The sequence below is a fragment of the Chionomys nivalis genome, chromosome 5 (assembly GCF_950005125.1).
Source record: "Chionomys nivalis chromosome 5, mChiNiv1.1, whole genome shotgun sequence".
In the NCBI taxonomy this organism is placed as follows: domain Eukaryota; kingdom Metazoa; phylum Chordata; class Mammalia; order Rodentia; family Cricetidae; genus Chionomys; species Chionomys nivalis.
The window spans coordinates 112,744,403-112,763,670 of record NC_080090.1 but is presented as its reverse complement, the minus strand read 5'-3'; the positions used below and the strand labels follow the sequence as shown (position 1 = coordinate 112,763,670).

At 33.9% G+C, this 19,268-nt stretch overlaps 1 protein-coding gene across 2 annotated transcripts in view; it reads right to left on the bottom strand.

Moving 5' to 3' along the window:
- Positions 1 to 1,033: 1,033 nt before the first annotated feature.
- Cdh7 (cadherin 7) overlaps positions 1,034 to 19,268 on the bottom strand; it is a 159,769-nt gene continuing 141,534 nt past the window's right edge. For both annotated transcript variants that reach the window (XM_057770275.1, XM_057770276.1), the window contains one exon: positions 1,034 to 6,112. In XM_057770275.1, the coding sequence (XP_057626258.1) occupies positions 5,619 to 6,112 (494 nt within the window). In that variant the 3' untranslated portion in view covers positions 1,034 to 5,618. The remainder of the gene's footprint in view (positions 6,113 to 19,268) is intronic.

Genomic DNA, 19,268 nt, shown 5'->3' with positions numbered 1-19,268 from the left:
ACACACACTTAAAAAAATAAAACCAAACAAACAGACAAAACATTGCAACAATCTTAACTCCTACAGTACTCCCACATTTTTTTTCTATACCTGATTCATTTATTCACTGTACACTTTATATTCATCTCTTAATCACTATGGTTTGGGAGTTGTACATTGGTTTCTTCATCTGTATTTAAAATGTTGTTATTTTCCTGCCAGCTAGTACTTATCCTGACTAGAAAGCATATTGGAAGCTCTGCCACATATTGAATCTGAAACCCTAGCTTTGTATGTCTCTCTTGCAAGAGCAAGTGTTACTAGATTTTTTGGATTAGTTCTATAATCAATAGATTTAGTATTTCTGTATTCTATCACATGCTTTTAGATTAGTGACTCTCAATAAAGCAAAATAATCTATAGACAGGTACTTAATTATTCTTAAGGTACACTAGAATCACATTAATACTCAGTTTAAGCCCCAGTGCAAGATATAATATTTTTCCTATTTTCCTAAAACTATATATGTATGCAATTTTAAGACATTTGAATCTATATGTGTACAAGTGTGTATTTTTGGCTAAATGACTGAATTTTCAAGAATCTGAGTTTTTTCTCTTCTGGATGCCTGCATACTGAGTTCTGAGCATACGTGTTCCAAGAATCTCTAACATTTGGGCACATTTTTTTCTATAAAAATAATGAAATCATCCAAAAGTCTTAGTCTCCCACCCAGTTATCACATGAGCGAGGAAAATTTGTTATTTACTTGTTATATTTCAGCCTTTTATAAATGAATAAATAAACTAAGGTCAAATGTTTAAAATGGTCTAACAGATTCTGAATTTGTTTTATATTAATTACACTAATTATCTGTTTCAAAATGCAGAAAATGGCCTGAATTTAGTATATAACCCAAATATAATCAATCGTTTAAAAGATTTTTCATATTATTTCATAAAGTCTTAACATTTCACAGTGCTTTATCTTTTTAAAATACTTTAAGTTAACCTTATGAGAATCTTAAATGAATAATATACTCGATAACTCTGCTTAAATAATGATACCATTAAAGTATAAAGAATCAACCTTGTGCCTATGGCTCAGATAAGTGTGCTTAGATTTCATTCCTGAAATGAGTTTATTGACACTGTATATCTAATATTAAAAAAGTCTGATAACATATCATAAAACTTAATTCATATTCCAGATATTGAGTGAAAATGACATTATATATACAGAGCAAAATAAACATAACAATATACATGATTCACCTATGCTTTCTTCATTTAGCCACCAATATCTTTCTCCCAATGTAAACTGTATTTATTAAATGTATATTAATTTTGGCAAAAGGCATACTATATAACCCTATTCTGATAACATTCTACTAATTTGTTTTCAGTCACTTCAAACTTCTGAATGTTTCTAATGTCACACATGTATACATACTCAGATAAGTGCTTTTTTCATGTAAACTCTACACTGGTAGAAGTCAGCATTGCAATTTTGAGACTATCGTGCACCTTAATTTCTTGTTGAATGATTTTATGGGAAATTTTCTCTTTCTAATTGTTTTTCAATCACAGCATTCGATATCTCTCATGTTTTTAAGGTCTTATCACATTTCTTTGCAAAATAAAACAATTAAATTTATTATTCAAGGGCTGTAAAACTTTTTGTATTCTTTATTATATTCAAGGTGCTGTAGTTAGAGTATAAGTCTTGGTTAATTAATTTTAGTTGCCACAATTCTGTATTGACTTTCTCTGACAAAGTTTTATACATCACTTTATATATGCACCATATTTATTCTGAATACTTAAGACTACCTACTTAAGATCAAAATAAATTTCAGACTACCAGAAAGTAAATAAATATATTTTTATGTCTTTTACTTGCCTTCATCTATAATTAAATTAAATTGACTATCAATAAACTTGTAAATGGTGATTAAATAAAGCAATAAGGACAATTAAAACAGTGGGTAAGTCAACAGATGCCAGGTTAAAATTGAAATGTCATGATTAATATTTTTTGCAAGTGCTTAGGTAATTAAAAAATGTTAAAACTGAATTGTTTTCCTTATACCACTTACTTACCAGCTTATTTTCAGCTTCTTCCAAGTTAACACTTGAATAGTAATGGTAACATTCTGTTGGTGTTTTCATTTCCATTTGTGAGTCATTTTACAGATGTTGCTCATTACAATTCTCCTGTGCCTGTTCCTTCCCAAGGCAAGTATGACTGGAGTTTGTTGAGAGTTAAGGTGATTGAGAATGTTTATGGAAGATAAACTATTAGCTGACTATCATTGTATAATTCTGCATATCCCAACATTCTGGATCCAGCCTCCCCTGCAGTCTGCCCCAGCAGCGCTTTATAACAAAGGAACACGGAGCCAGGTCCACTGAGAAAAATACTGGTACACTGATCTACACCCCTCAACATTTTTCTTGATTTCATTCTTGATTTTTGTTTGTTGCTGACAAAAGTGTATTTTCTAGAATATGGTACATATTTTTATTATTATTTAAAATTACCCAAAATTAATAATTCAGAAATGGTACATAGATGTATATCCTCAATATACATTGTAATAAATTAACTTCATTTAGATTTTAAAGAAGTTAAACTGTTCAAAGTAAAGATTATTTGGCACATGATGAATTGTTGTTTTGTAAAAATGAACACATTTAAAAAGTTAAGAAACTTATTATCACGATAAAGTATTTTACTCCCTTTTACCACACTTATTTCCATGATTACATCTGTGTTGATGGATGTAAGTCAGTACATCTTTTATAATCTTTATTTGATATTATCTTTATTCATAATATAGCTATAATAATGAGTTATAGCTTTATTACATAGTTCTGGATTTAGAAATCAAATTGATCACATAAAACTTTTATTCGACAGACCAGAGATTGAGAAAAACAGATTGTGATGAAGATGAGGCAGCCCTATGCTTAAGGATAGGACCCTGCCCCCCCAAATAAAAAGTAAACCAACAGATAAAATGCACATCAAAATCACATCAGTGGAAGTGAATTTGGAGAATGAGACACATGTTGGTTCTTGAGCTACTTCTGACTGTTTAAAGTAAAATGACATTTAACCACTAAATACTAAATATGTATCTAAATAAACTTTAGAAAATTTCTTAATTTATGTAATAATTCATCTCTTCAATAAACTGGTGCAATCTCTTAGCTGTGAAGTACTATGCCAAATATAGCATATATTTTTAGAACAAAAAAGATAACTAAAAATATAATAACAAATTTACATCATTGCTGTTAAGTTTGCAGTGTCATAAAAATTCTACAGATAAAAAGTACTTTGTTCATCTTCAACAATTTCAAAACTACCACAGAAACAAATCAATATTGTGATGTATGCAAACAATTTTAAACCAGTATGTAAAGTAGAACCATTATTCTTTTCTCAAGCTGGCACTAGCAGTAGATTGACAGAATTTAAGGGATAAAATTTTTCAATTTTCAAGGTGAATAAATGTGCATTACAATGATAATTTTCCATTGTAAAAAGCAACTATTTAGTAATATATGTAAAAATCAGAATTTTAGACACCATTATCCCCTGCAATAACTATTTTATTTTCTCCCAGACATCGAGAAGTTTGTAGTAATTTGTTTTCTCAGCACTTGCAAATTCATCATCTATATAATTCAAATACCACAATCTAATTTCATTGAACTAGGTAAGTATAAAATTTGTTTTAATTTTATAAAGGTTCATATATGTCTAAGAGTTATGAACAGGACATTTTACTCTGTGGTAAAATTTTATACAAATGCCAGTGAATATAGCAAGAAGTGTAGTAGCTCTCTAGTCATAGTACAGCATCTAAATAACTTATTCAACTAAAGGTCTGTTTGCATACAATCAAATTTATTGAATTACTGTTAACATGAAGCTGAAAGCCTCTTTCACATACTGCATTTCTAACGATGGACTGCAAGTACAGCATTCTACATAACTTCTCCTCACTTAACCAACATTATAATTCAGTTCTAAAATCTGCTTATCAGAAGGAGGATTTTAATAATGCAATTCATACACAGTGTTCAACTATAGGTTTTCTTACAACTCAAAATGAATTAATTTTGAAAGAAGAAAGTAAGGAAAAAAGTAAATTCATTATTAATTGATTATATGCAGAATAAACTAGTATTAATCTAGGAAAAAGAAGTAGAAATATTATTATTTTTAAAAGTCACCTCATTTTGATACATCCATCTCAATCTTAAACACAAATGATTACTTGAAATTTCTACCTTCCCTTTGGCACATATAAACCATAGAGAAATTACACATCATTCAATCATTGGGGGACACAATGGGTTGAAGATCTATAGAGTCATACATTTTAAAATATATTTAAAATCTCAATCTCAATATTTTAGTCAGTGTGTTACAACAAAAGAATCTGGGAAACAGATCCTTGAAAAGTCTTTGGAGCATATAGAATCATGATTTGGGAAGATAATTCCTGCATCAGAGAAAAATCTCAACTCTTTCAAAAGGTTTCTTGAGATATAAACACTTTATTCTCACAGTTTGAATACTCCAGTGGCTCAGAAGAAAACTTTGTATATCCTTGGAACAATGTTTTTCTTTGAGATGCGAGTAGCAATGAGACTCAATTGCTGTGCAGTTATTTCTCCATTTCCATACTTCATTTCCTTCCTGTTGTACAAGCCAGCATGTGCTGATGAATTTAATCCCATGAAACAGTAAGACAAACCTGAACAGAGTGGAGGTTAGCACTCATAAATAAACACAACACTATGTGTCAAGTAAAAAATATATTCTCCTGTACAAATCAGAAGAGAAAATAAAAATTAAAGAATAGATAGCAACTATTGTTTAAAATCATACCTACACGAGCAATTAAAATACACTTGAAACTTGAAGAATTATCTATCTTTTTCTTATTGGGAACACTTCTTATAATTTATTGGCAAGCAGTGATTTGTGTTGCCTTAAATAAAATTTTGTTGGCTATTATTGAGAATTTCACTTAGGAAAGTTATTATGAGGATTTTAATATTGCTAAATGAAACAAAAAAATTCTGTGCACAAACAACAATAAAATTGTTTCGAACTCTATCATAAGTCTAAAAGCTTCAGTAGGAATAAAATTTTCCAATGTTTTGATAAGCAAGTAGTTGGAGTATTTTTTGATGGCACACCATGCTCTAATCATGTCAGAGAGTATACTATAAATGTATGTGCACAACAGCATTGGTTTTCTGATAACACGGGACATATCTGGCAAGTTAGGTGCCTTTGCAAGTATGAGAGTTGCTATCTATTCACAAATCATTGAGTACTTATTTTTATCAAATAATAATAAAAATAATAATAATTTCAAATTCCCAGAGTTTGTAGTCAATGAAATCCTTTTGATAATCTAGTGAAAGGTTCATCAAGGAAGAAACCTTAATTGATAAAATTGGAGACATATTTACAACTTCTTTTGTCCAACAAGTGAATGTTCTTGTTCACTATATGTAATATTTCTGCCTTTTCCTTCTCTTTTAAACATTTTTTTTCTTTTTTTTTCTGCTGGGATTTTGTTCAGTACATTAAAAATTTACTGTCCAAGGCTATGAGTACAAATTCTCTTGGCCATTTCCATACATATCAGCCAGTCGTTTAAAGCGGGGTCCCCAGTCACTTAGGTAGTCATAATTCTGATCAGAGTTTGAACTGATGGAATCTAAAGAACTGAGAGATTCAGCAATCGAGCCATTTCCTTCAAATGCATAGGTCTGCAGAGAGTCATATGGAGGAGCTCCTGGATCCACGTCAGCCTCTTTCAGTCTTTCCCAAATAAATTCTCTAAAAATAACGTTATCTGGAATGCTTTTTATAGTCGGTCGACTTAAAAACTGAATTTCAGGAGTCACATCTCTGCGGGTTTTGCTGTCTCGTATGACGTTGAGGTTTCTCAGCGCCGTCATGTCAAAGGCTTCAGTATCTTCTTCTCCCCCACCTTCATCATCATATCTGACAATGTTTTCTCTAATATCCCTTTCTTCGTCAAAAATGAGAGACTCTTTTTTTCGTCTTCTCATAGTAACGATGAGGAGGATTAGCACTGAAAAGTGAGAAAGCAGAGAGAAAATGTCAGCAAGTGGAGAACTATCCCCTAGTAGGGAAATAGGCTGGTGTCCCTGTTTCACAGGAAATCAATCTACAAATGTGCTAAAACTACAAACAACTGCCATAAAACAGAATGCTTTTAGACATCAAAATTTTTTCCACACCTGTTCACTACTGATGTCTTGCTTTAACCTCCAAAATATTTGATAGAACAAGTTAAAGGCCAATTTGGAATAAATATAATGCTTTCAAAGCCATGCCACACAAAGGGAGATTTGAACTGCTTAATTTTTGTAAAGGAAAAGAATCATTTATAGATGTTTTCTTTGTCTAGATTAGCATGTACAATGCCAGATGGTAATGGATTACAGAATATGACCAGGTTCTTTGAAGAAATGCCTGGTCCTTGTTATGAAATTCAGCTCTTTAATGAAATCCAACATGCCATGCCATGTAGAAAGATTTAAAACGTCTATAGTAAAGTAAGTTCCACTTTCAAGTGTAAAATACTGAATCTGTACTCTGTATTACAACTAAAGACAAAAATGCAGATGTGAGTCTTTCATCAATCAATGGACAAAGACTTAAGAAACTAGTTTAACATCACTGACTTTCCTCCTACATAAAAATACAAGCAAATGTTGAAATATACAGTTTCTCTGAAAAGAAAAAGAGAGCAATAAAATAGCCTTTACTATAACAGAGTTTAAATGCATTCTCCATTGTTAATACAAGCAAACTGATGGAGGCTTCACTAACTACATTGATCCCAAGACTGAGAACAGGTCCCAAGACTGAGAACAGGTTACTTCTCATGGCTGCCAGACTTGAGCTAAAATGGGGTAAAAGAACTGTTTTGCATGTTGTTGTGTGTGTGTGTGTGTGCATGTTTAAAGCACAAAAGTGTAAACAGTCTTTTTTAGTAAAGAATATTTATTTTTATTTTGTGGGTGTGGAAATTTTTCCTGCATGCATTCCTGTATACCTTGTATGTGCCTGTCTTCTGTGAAGACTAGATCAGGGCATTTGATTCCCTGGAATTGGAGTTACAGAATGCATTAAATGACCATGTGGGTGCTGGAAATCAAAGCCACATTCTTTGTAAGTCATCCAGTACTTTTAACCACTGAGCCATGTCTCCAGCCCCCCCCCCCCAAAAAAAAGGTGAAGTGTTTTTAATTATCTGCTGAAATCCAAAATGATTTTAGTAATTTTTACTGCTTTGGCTTGAATTTTTTGGAAGTTACAGAAGACAGAAAAAAAAACCACATCAATATATTATTGTTTGAGTATTATTATTTTCAACCTATTTTAAAATGTGTAAGTGGTGGGGAAAGGAGAAAGACAGAGAGAGAGAGAGGGAGAGCAAGAGAGATAGAGAGAGGGAGAGAGAAAGAATGGATGTGAGCATGCAACAGTGCACATGTATAAATAAGAGGATGGTGTCAGGTGTGGATCCTCACTACTTCCTTTTTTGAGATATATTTCATTTATTTACTCCTGCATAATAAAGATTAATTAGCCTACAAACATGTGGGCACTTTCTTCTCTCCATGTTTCACATCACTATAGGAGTGTTGGGATTACAGACATGCTCTACCATGCTTGGCATTCACACTCAAGTCCTCACATTGTGCAGAAGCATGTTACCCTCTTAGCTAGATTTCCAGCACTCAAGATATTTTTTTAAAACAGCTTAATGGGCAAGAGAGTGTAGCCCAAGACTAGAAGACTTATCCAGCATGTATCTGAGGTCTAATACTACAAAACAAAGGTCCAAAACACCTGTTAATAGAGTGGGCTTCTTAGAAACAACAGATAATATGCACCACTGAACTGTTAGCAATATGACAGTCTAAATACAACAAGTATCAAGACAAATGAAGTTGATATGATATGGAAAATTCTATATATTTCCACCTCCGATGAAGAACTATAGACAGCAGTGATGACTGTGAGAGGGAGAATCAGTTGCCTCCAGGAAGGAGCTCACACATAGGTTACCAAATTCCAAGAAGTCACCTCTGAACATATGTACATGTGAGTAAGCCTACGGGACTCAGTAGGTTTTATATTTATATGTACATATGCATATAACAATAATAAAAATAATATAAATTTGGAGAGAAGAGGCAGATGTTGGAGGGAAGATAGAAAGATTGAGAGATCTTGTCAGAAATGTTCAAAAATAAAACTATTATAAAAGAAACCTAATTATTTGAAATTTATAGATCATCTCCACTTTAGTAGTTTATGATGATTTCCTCAGAATGAAATCAAGGACAGCAACAACAAACAGCCTAATGGGAATTCTTACAGAGAAAACAAAAGGATAACATACCTATTAGAAAGCTAAGTATGAGAAAGAAGAGTATGATGATAAGTGAGCAGGAGACAGAAGGAGGACATAACAAATTGAGAACAAATGGCAATAAGAATTTCCATGAATACATGAACTTAAGTGAGCAAAAGTTAAGAAACAAGTGCTATGGAACAGATAAATTTTCTTTATATTTAAATCATTGCCTAAGTAAACAAAATATTTCAAAATTATCAGTCTTTTATAAACTTGATATCATATTTTATACAAAAGAATCATATTCTTACATTTTCTAAATGTACTTGTTATGTCATGTTAAAATGCATTTCATTCCACCATTAATCCTGCTGTTGTAACTCAAGTTTTCAATAGATATGAAACCCTATATCAGCTAGTTTGGATCAGCTTCTGTTAAGATATGAATATGGAGTTTTTCAGTGTTGCTTGAAGATAAAAAAATACTACTTCTTTTGGGAGGTTGTATGATTTAATGTTTCAATGACTAGGGAGAGAATTTTATTTATCTTTAAGTTACATTATTATTCTGTAGATGCCTGTTTGTTTTCAATGAGAGACATAAAGGAAGTAAATTTAGATGTTAAGGGAGGTTGAGAAGAACTGGGAAGAGTAGAAGTGAGGGACACTATAGCCAAGACATACTTTGTGAGAAAAATAAAAGATTTTCAATGAAAGGGAAAAAAATTGAGCAGTTTCCAGTGTAGCACCATGGGAATAAATGAATAAAGTAAAGAACTATTAAAGAAAGAATGAGGCCTACAGGTAGGCCCTGTGGGTCTGGGCAAGAGTCTAGAACCTCATAGGAACTAGACCTTAGCCAGGACCTCTGTGGATCTGGGACCTCTGAGATAGTAGGCAGGAACCAGAGATCTCTGAGGGTCAAGTAATGAGTCAGGGACTTCTGACTGGTAGACTTGAGCCAGGATCTCTATGGGTCTGGGCATTGGTCTTGGACATCAAAGGGAGTAGACAGGAACCAGAAACCTCTGCAGGTTAGGGCATGAGTCTGAGACCTCAGAGTAGGCCTGAGCCAGGTCCTCTGTGGTTCTAAGCACATATGAGTCTGAGACCTCCGAGGGAGTAGATCTGATCCAGAGACCTTTGCGGGACTAACACAAAGCCAGGGATCTTTGCAGGAGCAGACAAGTGACATTTAGAGAAACAGGTCTGAGCCAACAATTTAGGCTAGAGCAGGCCTGAGACAGTAAACTCCAAAGGAGTAGAGCAAAGCCTGGGAGAACTGAGCAACCAAAAGGGTAACCAGAACCATGGTACTGACTGTCCCACAAGGTACAACCATATGAGCCTTGGATTTACTCGTACCTAGAGAATTAATCACCAGAATCACAAATAGCCGAAACCACACCAATTTTAGAAAAGATGAGTAGACAAGGTAATAACACAGGCAACACCAAAAAGAGCAACACAACACAAGCAAAATCTAGAGACCCTACAATAGCAAGACTTATACAACCAAATATAGATGAAGCAGAATAAAATGACCTAAAAAATAACTTAAGAAGAATGTTTGAAACTCTTAAAAAAGAAATGAGAAATTTTCTCAAAAAAAAGAGGAAAAAAAATTGAAGCCATCAGTAAATCCCTTTAAAGAAAAAACCAAGAAAACGCAATCAAACATATGAAAGAAATTATTCAAGACTTGAAAACTGAAATAGAGACCATAAAGAAAACACAAGCCGAGGGAATTATAGAAGCAGAAATCAAGAGAAAATGATCAGAAACTGCAAATACAAGCATTAACAGCAGAATACAAGAGATGGAAAAAAAATCTTAAGTGCTGAAGATACAATAGAGGAAATAGACTCATTTGTCAAATAAAACATTAAATTTCTAAAAGGTTTAAACCAAAATATCCAGGAAATATAGATAAGAAAAGACCATACCTAAGAATAATAGGTATAGAAAAAGAGTAGAAGTTCAACTCAAAAGCACAGAAAATATATTTAACAAAATCATAGAAGAAAACTTTCCCAACTTAAAGAAAGATATGCCTATGAAGATACAAGAAGCTTACAGAACAACAAATAAACTTTATCCAAAAACGTCCCCTAGCCACATGATAATCAAAATACTAAACAAATAGAATAAAGAAAATTAAGAGTTACAAAGGAAAAAGGAAAAATAACATATAAAGGCAGACCTATCAGAATTACGCCTGACTTCTCATTGGAGACAATGAAAGCCAGAAGGTCATGATAAAGCATTATACAGACACTGAGACCAGAGATGACAGCCCAGATTATTATACTCAGCAAAACTTTCAATCTCCATAGAAGAACAAAACAAGATATTCCATGACAAAACCAGATTTAACCAATATCTAGCCACAGACCCAGAACTACACAAAATACTAGAAGAAAAAATTTCAACCCAAGGAAGTTGGCTACATCAGCAGAAGCACAGACAATTTATATTCTCATAGCAGCACATCTCAAAGAAAAGAAAAACTCACAAATTAACAACAATGAAAACTAAATTAACAGGAAATAGCAATCACTGGTCATTAATCTTAATATAAATGGACTCAATTCACCTATAAAAAGACACAGGCTAACAGATTGGATACAAAAACAGAATCCATCCTTTTTCTGCATACAAGAAACATACTTGAACCTTAAAGACAGATATCATCTCAGAGTAAAGGGTTGGGAATAAATTTTCCAATCAAATGGACCTAAGAAACAAGCTGGTGTAGATATCTTAGTATCTAACAAAATAGACTTCAAACTAAAATCAATCAAAAGAGACAAAGAAGGACATTTCATATTAGTCACAGGAAAAATCCATCAAGAGAAAATCTCAGTTTTGAACATCTATGCCCAGGACACCCTCATATTTAAAACAAACACTTCTAAAGCTTAAATCATACATTAAACCCCACACAGTAGTAGTAGGAGACTTCAATGCTCCACTCTCACTACTGGACAGGTCAGTTAGACAAAATAATGAACAAAGAAATAAGGTAACTAACAGAGGTTATGACTCAAATGGACTTAACAGATATCTATAGAATAATCCATCCAAATATAAAAGAATATAGCTTCTTCTCATAACCTCATGGAACCTTCTCAAAAATTGACCACATACTTGGCAATAAAACAAACCCCAACGGATACAAAAATGCAGTAACCTCATGGATCTTCCCTGATCATCATGGCTTAAACCTAGTGTGTAGCAATTTCTCAGAAAATTAAAAAACAGCATGTCTCAAGACCCAGCAATATAACTTTTGGGTATATATCAAAAGGATATGTTCATAGCAGCATTGTTTGTCATAGCCAGAACCTGGAAACAACATAAATGCCCCTCGATTGAAGAATGGATAAGGAAAATGTGATACATTTACACAATAAAGTACTACACAGCAGAAAAAAATAATGACATCTTGAATTTTGCAGGACAAAGGATGGATCTGGAAAACATCTTTTGAGTGAAGTAACCTAGACCCAGAAAAGACAATTATCATATTACTCACACATAAGTGGTTTATTAACAGAAAAGCAAATAAAACAAATCACAATCCCAGAGAACCTATACAACAATGAGGACCCTAAGAGAGACATACATAGATCTAATTGACATGTAAAGCAGAAAAAGACAAGATCTCATGAAAGCATGGGAACTGTGGAGGAGGGTTGAATAGGAGAGGAGAGGCATGGAGGGGAGCAGAGAAAAATGTAGGACTAAATAAAAATAATTTTTTTAAAAAGAGATTGAGGTCTAATTCCTTATGTAAAGTAAAATAGAAACAAAGCTGACTTAGAAAAACAATAAAATTAGAAACTAAGTGAAGATAAGACCAGGCTGTAGGAATGTATTTCAAGATTTGATAGTTCTATTGGGATTTCTCATTTCAGCTGTTCAGTAGGAGTTGGAGTATATATAGTGAGGCCTGATGTAAAATTATACTAATTAGGATTTTGCAAAAACCATGAAAAACAGATCATTGTTATCATGTCTCAAGACATTTAAAGGTTTAATTTTAACTAAAATTCATCTTTCTTTAGTGAAAATGAGTATCCCAAGACACTTTTTATTTAAATGTGATCATTACAATGATTTCATTTGAATCTGAATTAAGACAGAGCAAAACTGTTCAAACTATAATGAATATTTTATACACAAGTACAATTTGTGTGCTATATTTTGTACCAAAATATAGTATTGACATTAATATGTGAAATATCAAGTGTGTTTTCCCAAGGTCAGAAGTATCGGGAGTATATCATATATATAAAACATCCTGAATTAAGTCAAGATCTAGAAACTCACCTCATGAAACAGACAATATTCATGCTTTTATTGTGGTAGCTATTAAGCTAGAGACATTTAATCACTTGCCAGCAGCATCTTGGTATTTCATGTTAGAAGTTACATTTTGAGGAACATAGTTTCAAGACTATTTAGAGGAAGCTTATTTCCTCCCTTCTGCTGCTTCTGATAGGTTTCTGAGTCTAATTTGTATTTGCCTTTTGACTTTGTGCCTACTTCCTTAATCTTTTGTTTGTTCTAAGAAAAGGGGCATATCCTATAGTCAGATTGATGACTACCATAAATGTCACCAAAGAGTTAGAACCTTCATCCAGCAACTGGTTGAAACAGAAGCAGAGATCCACAGTGGAGCTTCTAAAGTCCAGCTAAAGAGTGGGAGGAGTGAGAATATGTGCAAAGAGATCAAGACCATGATGGAGACACCCACAGAAACAGTTTACCTGAGCTAGTGGAAGCCCACCACTTCCAAACTTATCCCTCTGAATGTGGGTGACAGTTGTATAACAGGGGCAGACTGAGCAGCAACTGACAGTGGCACCAGGATTCATCCCTACTGCTTGCACTGGCTTTCTGGAATCCTTTCTTTTTGGATGGATACCTTGCTTGGTTTAGATATAGTAGGGACAGTCTTTGTCTTTCCTCAAAGCAATGTGTCTTACTCTCTCTGAGGAATGGGTGGGGTGGAGTGGGGAATGGGAAGAGGGGAGGAAGTGGGAACTGGAATGCTATGTAAGATGAAAAAAGATATTTTTCTTTTTTAAAAAAAAATAAAATAAGAGGCAGGCAGATCTCTGTGAGTTTGAGGCCAAGCTAGTTCCAGGACTCCAAGGTTACAGAGAAACCCTGTCTCAAATACCCCCCATAAAAAATAAATAAAGTAAAATACAGTAAAAAAAGAAAAGGGGCATTAATAATAATAGTTGCCTTGAAAACAGTTTTCATACAATGTTTTAAAAAGGGAAAGTACTTGGGTCAATGCCAAGGTCATTGCATTAGCTTATAAAAGCAAACCATTCCTCCTTTCTGTTTTCTGCTTTCTTTAAGTAGGAACATATTTGCTCTCATAAAATAGCAACTGAGATATTGTACATTTTCTCAGATGTTAATGATAGTTAAGTATTATAGATCATGAGAAATAATACAGTTTTTAGATGTCTTCTGCTTTCATCCACATTATCAATGACTTAGTAAACATTTTTGCACATTTGTAAAATTCTGACTCTGCTTAAAAGAGCCAGACCAAGAAAACATTTTCAGTTGAACAGAATCATAAGTAGCCTCAGCCAAAGAAGGCTAAATCTAGTTCATATTTCTAAGGTTGTAGAAGCATAATGAAATGATAAATGACAGCTGAATGTCAAGCTATCCACTTTATTAATGTTGAAATTTTAGCTAGAATGATGAGTTTCTATAAACAGCCTCTTATGCCAAGTCTTATGGAGTATGACACTCTGTGTGAAGAGCAAAGAGCAGGAAGGGAGACTACATCACTTCAAACACTGGAAATTATGGTCCAAGTACAGAAACAAATAGAACCTAGTAGAGTAAACATAGCAGAAGATTTAGTAAGAATGTATAGGTATTCTTGGGCAAAGTAAGGTAATCTAACTGTAATATTCTCAAAATATTCATGCAATTGCCAATGATGAGAAATACTTTAAATAAAAGCAGGTGATTTTTTTCTGAATTTTTTTGAATTTCTGAAAGATCTACTTCATTAATGACTTAATATGTCAGTTGTACATAGTTTTCTTTCTTTAAAATGTTTTTATTCAGAAAAAAATCTTCATTTGATAAAATAGGAATTTAACTATGATAATACATAGAACATAACTGGTACTGCTCTTAGTTATAGGCATAATTTTTCTTTTTAAAAAATACTAAAATTCTTTCAATATATCAGCTAAACTTTTCTACATGAGGAAAAATTAAAGTGGTTGTTTGATTTCCATATGATCAAATCTGAAGTTGAATGTTGTGATTTCATTCATGATGTACTCAGTTTTAATATAAGAAACCTCATATTCTGAGTTTGAGGGATATTTCTTTCATTTAGACTATTGGGGTGTAAATGTGATTCCAACAGAGAGGTGAGGGCAAGCAAAAGAAAAAAATACTCAAAGATTGGAAAAATATAGATAGAGGTGGAGACTGACATGTCTATATTTCCACATCATAAAATTTAAGCTTGAGGAAGAAAAGCTGGTAAGTGACTGGCAAGATAACTTTCCTTGCTTTTTCATCAAGAAGCAGTAACTGGTCAGGCAGTGGTGTTTTAATTTCAGCATTCAGGAGGCAGAGGAGGTGAATTTCTATGAATTTGAGTTCAATCTGGTCTATAAGAGCTACAGAGAAGTAACTGGAGTATGGAGGGATAGCTCCATGGTTCATCATAATTGGTGCTCTTCTGGTGCTCCTATGTTCAATTCTGAGAAACCAAATGAAGTCTCACAACCACAGTTTCAGGAGATCTGTGATGTGGGAGTGTCATATCAATCTGTTGATTTCATTGGTTAATTAATAAAGAAACTGCTTGGCCTGATAGGTTAGAACATAGGTGGGTGGAGTAAACAGAACAGAATGCTGGGAAGAAGGGATGTTAGGCAGATGCCATGCCTCTCCTCTCTGGGTCAGATGTGATGAAGCTCCAGCCCAAGAGGGACGTAAACTATAATCTTTCCCAGTAAGACATCACTTTATGGTGCTACACAGATTACTAAATATGGGTTAGGCAAGATATGAGAGTTAGCCAAGAAAAGGCTAGATATAATGGGCCAGGCATTTTTTATTTTTATTTTTATTTATTTTTTTAATTTTAATTTTTTTATTATTATTTTTATTCTTTTTTAATTAAAATTTCCACCTGCTCCCCGTTTCCCATTTCCCTCCCCTCCTCCCAAATATTGTCCCCTCCCCCCAGTCCCCTCCCCCTATCTCCACTCCTCTTCTCCTCCCCCCACACCATTCCCCCTCCCTCTCGATACTGAAAAGCAGTCCAAATTTTCTGCCCTGTGGGAAGACGAAGGTCTTCTATCTATGTCCAGGAATACAGTTTGTGTGTTGTTATTTCGGGGCATAAGCTATCCAGGCGGCTGGGAGCCGGGTGGCAGGAACTCAACCCACAGCTCCTTCTACAGATCTGATGCACTTTCCTAACCTCTGTATGCACATATTCATGTAGACAAAACAGCCATATGCATAAAATAAAAATAATCATATATTTTAAAATATATTGCTATAAAAAGTAATGAGAAACCAGATGCACTAAGCCTGATAGAAGACAAAGTGTGAAACGACCTTAAACTCATTGGTACAGGCAATGAATTTCTGAACAGAACACCAATAAGACAAGACAGGCATTAAGATAAACAATTGATAAATGGAATACCATGAAACTGAAAAGCTTATATAAAGTAAATGACACTATCAATTGGACAAAGAAACAACTTACAGAATTGGAAATGATTCTTAGCAACTCCACATATGATAGAGTGCTAATATACAAATATAAAAAGAACTTGGAAACTAGATATTAAAAAAACAAATAATCCAATGAAAAATAGGGTAGAGATGTAAACACAGAATTCTCAATAGAAGAATATCAAAAGTTTGAAAAACACTTCAAGAAATGCTCAACTTCCTCAGCCTTTAGGGAGATGAAAATCAAAACCAGTTTTGGATTCCATCTTACATGTGTCAGAACAGTTAAGATCAATAAAATAAGACATAGCTCATGCGGGTGAAGATGTGGAGCAAGAGAAACAATTTTCTATTCCTGGTGGGAGGGAAAACTTGTACAAACCCTATGGAAATCAATATAATATCTTCTCTAAAAGTCTAAAAATTATCTATTTCAAGGCTCGTTATACCATTCTTTGGTTTATACCCAAACATATTCCATCCAACCACAAGGACACTTGCTCAACAATGTTAATTGCAGCTTTATTTATAAAAGCCAGAAATTAGAAAAAACAAAAACGATCATAAAGAAGATGTGTTACATTAACACAATAGAGTATTATTCTGCTTTATAAAAAATGAACACCATGAAATTTGCAGGCAAATGAAAGGAACTAGAAAAAAAATTATACTGAGTGAGGTGACACAGACTCAGAAGACAAATTTGTTAAGCAGTCACATACAAGGAGATGTTAATCACTGAGTTAATAAAAAAAAAACAATCTATAGACCCAGGGAGGTTAGGCAAAGAGAGAATGGTTAGAGTGGATACAGAATCTCCCTGAGTGAGGAAAATAGGATAGATTTTACAAGCAGAATAGAAGCAAGTGAAAATGGGGGGATGATGTAAGGGATGGTGGAGTTAAGGAACAGACTGTAGAATGATGCCCAACATTGGGGGAAGGCATTTGAGGGTGTTGTGTTGAAACCACATGCAGTGGGAAACTACTAAAAAATATTTTAGTACTTTTATGAGATCCTGACTGGGAGAAGTGGCCCTCTGATACTTTTGCCTGCTCTTGGGACTCTTTTTCTATTGTTGGGTTGCCATTTCAACTTTGATGTGATCATTTTTGCTTTGTCTTATGATGTATTATGTTGTTACATTTTGTTATTTCTTAGAAGACTGTTCTTTTTGTTTTATCTATCACTTGTTTGTTTCTGTTCATTTTTTCATTTTATATCACAACCAAACTTTCTCCTCTCTCCCCTGTTCCAAATTTCTCACCCAATCCCCACCCCAATCCAGTTCATCTCCACTGGTTCTCTGCAGCTGCATGTCAGTATCCCTTGGATTTCAGCAAGCCATGGTATATCAAGATGCATCAAAACTAGGCATCTCCTCTTCTATTAAGGCTGGATGAGTCAACCAGTAGGAGTAATGGATCCCAAAATAGGTAACATATTTAGAGATAGCCCATGCTCCTACTCATAGGAGTCCAACAAGAAGAACAAACTACACAAATGTAATATATAGGTGGAGTGCCTATGTCAGTCCCATGCAGTATCTGTGAGTCCCTGTGAGCCCAGGTTAGTTGATTCTGTAGGATTCCTTGTGGTATCTTTGACACCACTGGGTTCTACAATCCTTCCTCCCCTTCTTCCACAGTATTCCTTGAGTTCTGCCTAATGTTTGGCATTGAATCTCTGTATCTGTTTCTGTAATGTTCTGGGTAATGCCTCATTGATGCATTGATGAGTTTGGCTGAGCACCCATCTGTGAGTATAGCAGAATATCATTAAGAATCATTGCATTGGCCTTTTTTGTCATTCCTGTTTTGACATTGCCTGTTTATATGGAGACAATCATGGAAACAACACACCCCACACAAATACACCCTCACTGCAGATATCCAACACTCCCTACACAAGTACACACCACAAGACCCCAAAATATACATATGCACACACAGTCACAACACACAAACCAAAACATAACTTCACACACATGCACACACCACAAATCCCTCACACCACACAGTCAAGATACTCACACACTCACATACACACACATATCACAGAAAGAGAGAGAACCAAAGAATAGATGGTAATAATCTACTTCTGCCTGTCCCACACTACCTCTCTCTGATTTTTCAAGTCAGGGTTTCTCTGTGTATCCCTGAGAGAGTACAGTCAGCTGTAACTTGTTTCAGAAAGCATAGTATAATGAATTGTGTGTGTCTGTATGTATTAAATTGTCAAAGTTTAAAGTGTTTTACACGTTGTCTACCTCTAATCTTCCCTTCCCATGATTTGGTTGTCTCAGAGTAAAGACATTGTCTGTAATAGAATGATGGTTTTATAACTTATGTTGTTATTCTACTTTTATACAGTAAAAGTAAATATTCAATTTTGCTCATTATTATTTTTACAAGCCAAGTAGATCAATATACATTTGTTCATAATGCCACCATTTTTTTTATATTTACTCTTAGTCCTTATAGTCTAATCACTTTTTAACTGTGAATTATCAGTTATTTCTAAGAAATTTCGGGAAGTTTCTGACTCCTGTTTATAGATATTTAGAAAGAGTAGTATGATTGTTTTCTCTAGATCTACTCATGTAGTTGGGGTTATTGAAGACAAAATTTCTCTTTTATGAGACTATTTACATTGTATTAGCAGCTGAGTCTTATTTAACTTTGTTAATAGAGTGAGGACTATTGTTTCATCAATTACACTTAAAGACATATAGAATGTTCAGTATGGGTAGGCATTCGGTTCTGTGCATGAATTGTCTCATTAAACTCTCAAATCTTTACAAGACTAGTCATGTGAATTCATCTTTGAGATTATGAAGCTACTCTGAAAAGAAACTAGCACTCCCCTTATGAACACCTAATGAACAACATAGGCAAAGAGTAGTATACAGGTACATGCTTCCCCAAATCTGTCTGAAGCAGCAGGTCATGCTGACTTCCACAACTAATTCTGCTTCTATAAACATATGTTGTAAATTTATTTCCTTATTCCAGTAAATCACAAGGAAACACATGACACACCAACATGTGCAAATTTAAGTGCTTGTCAGTCTTGTAGAAATATACACTGTGAATTAAAA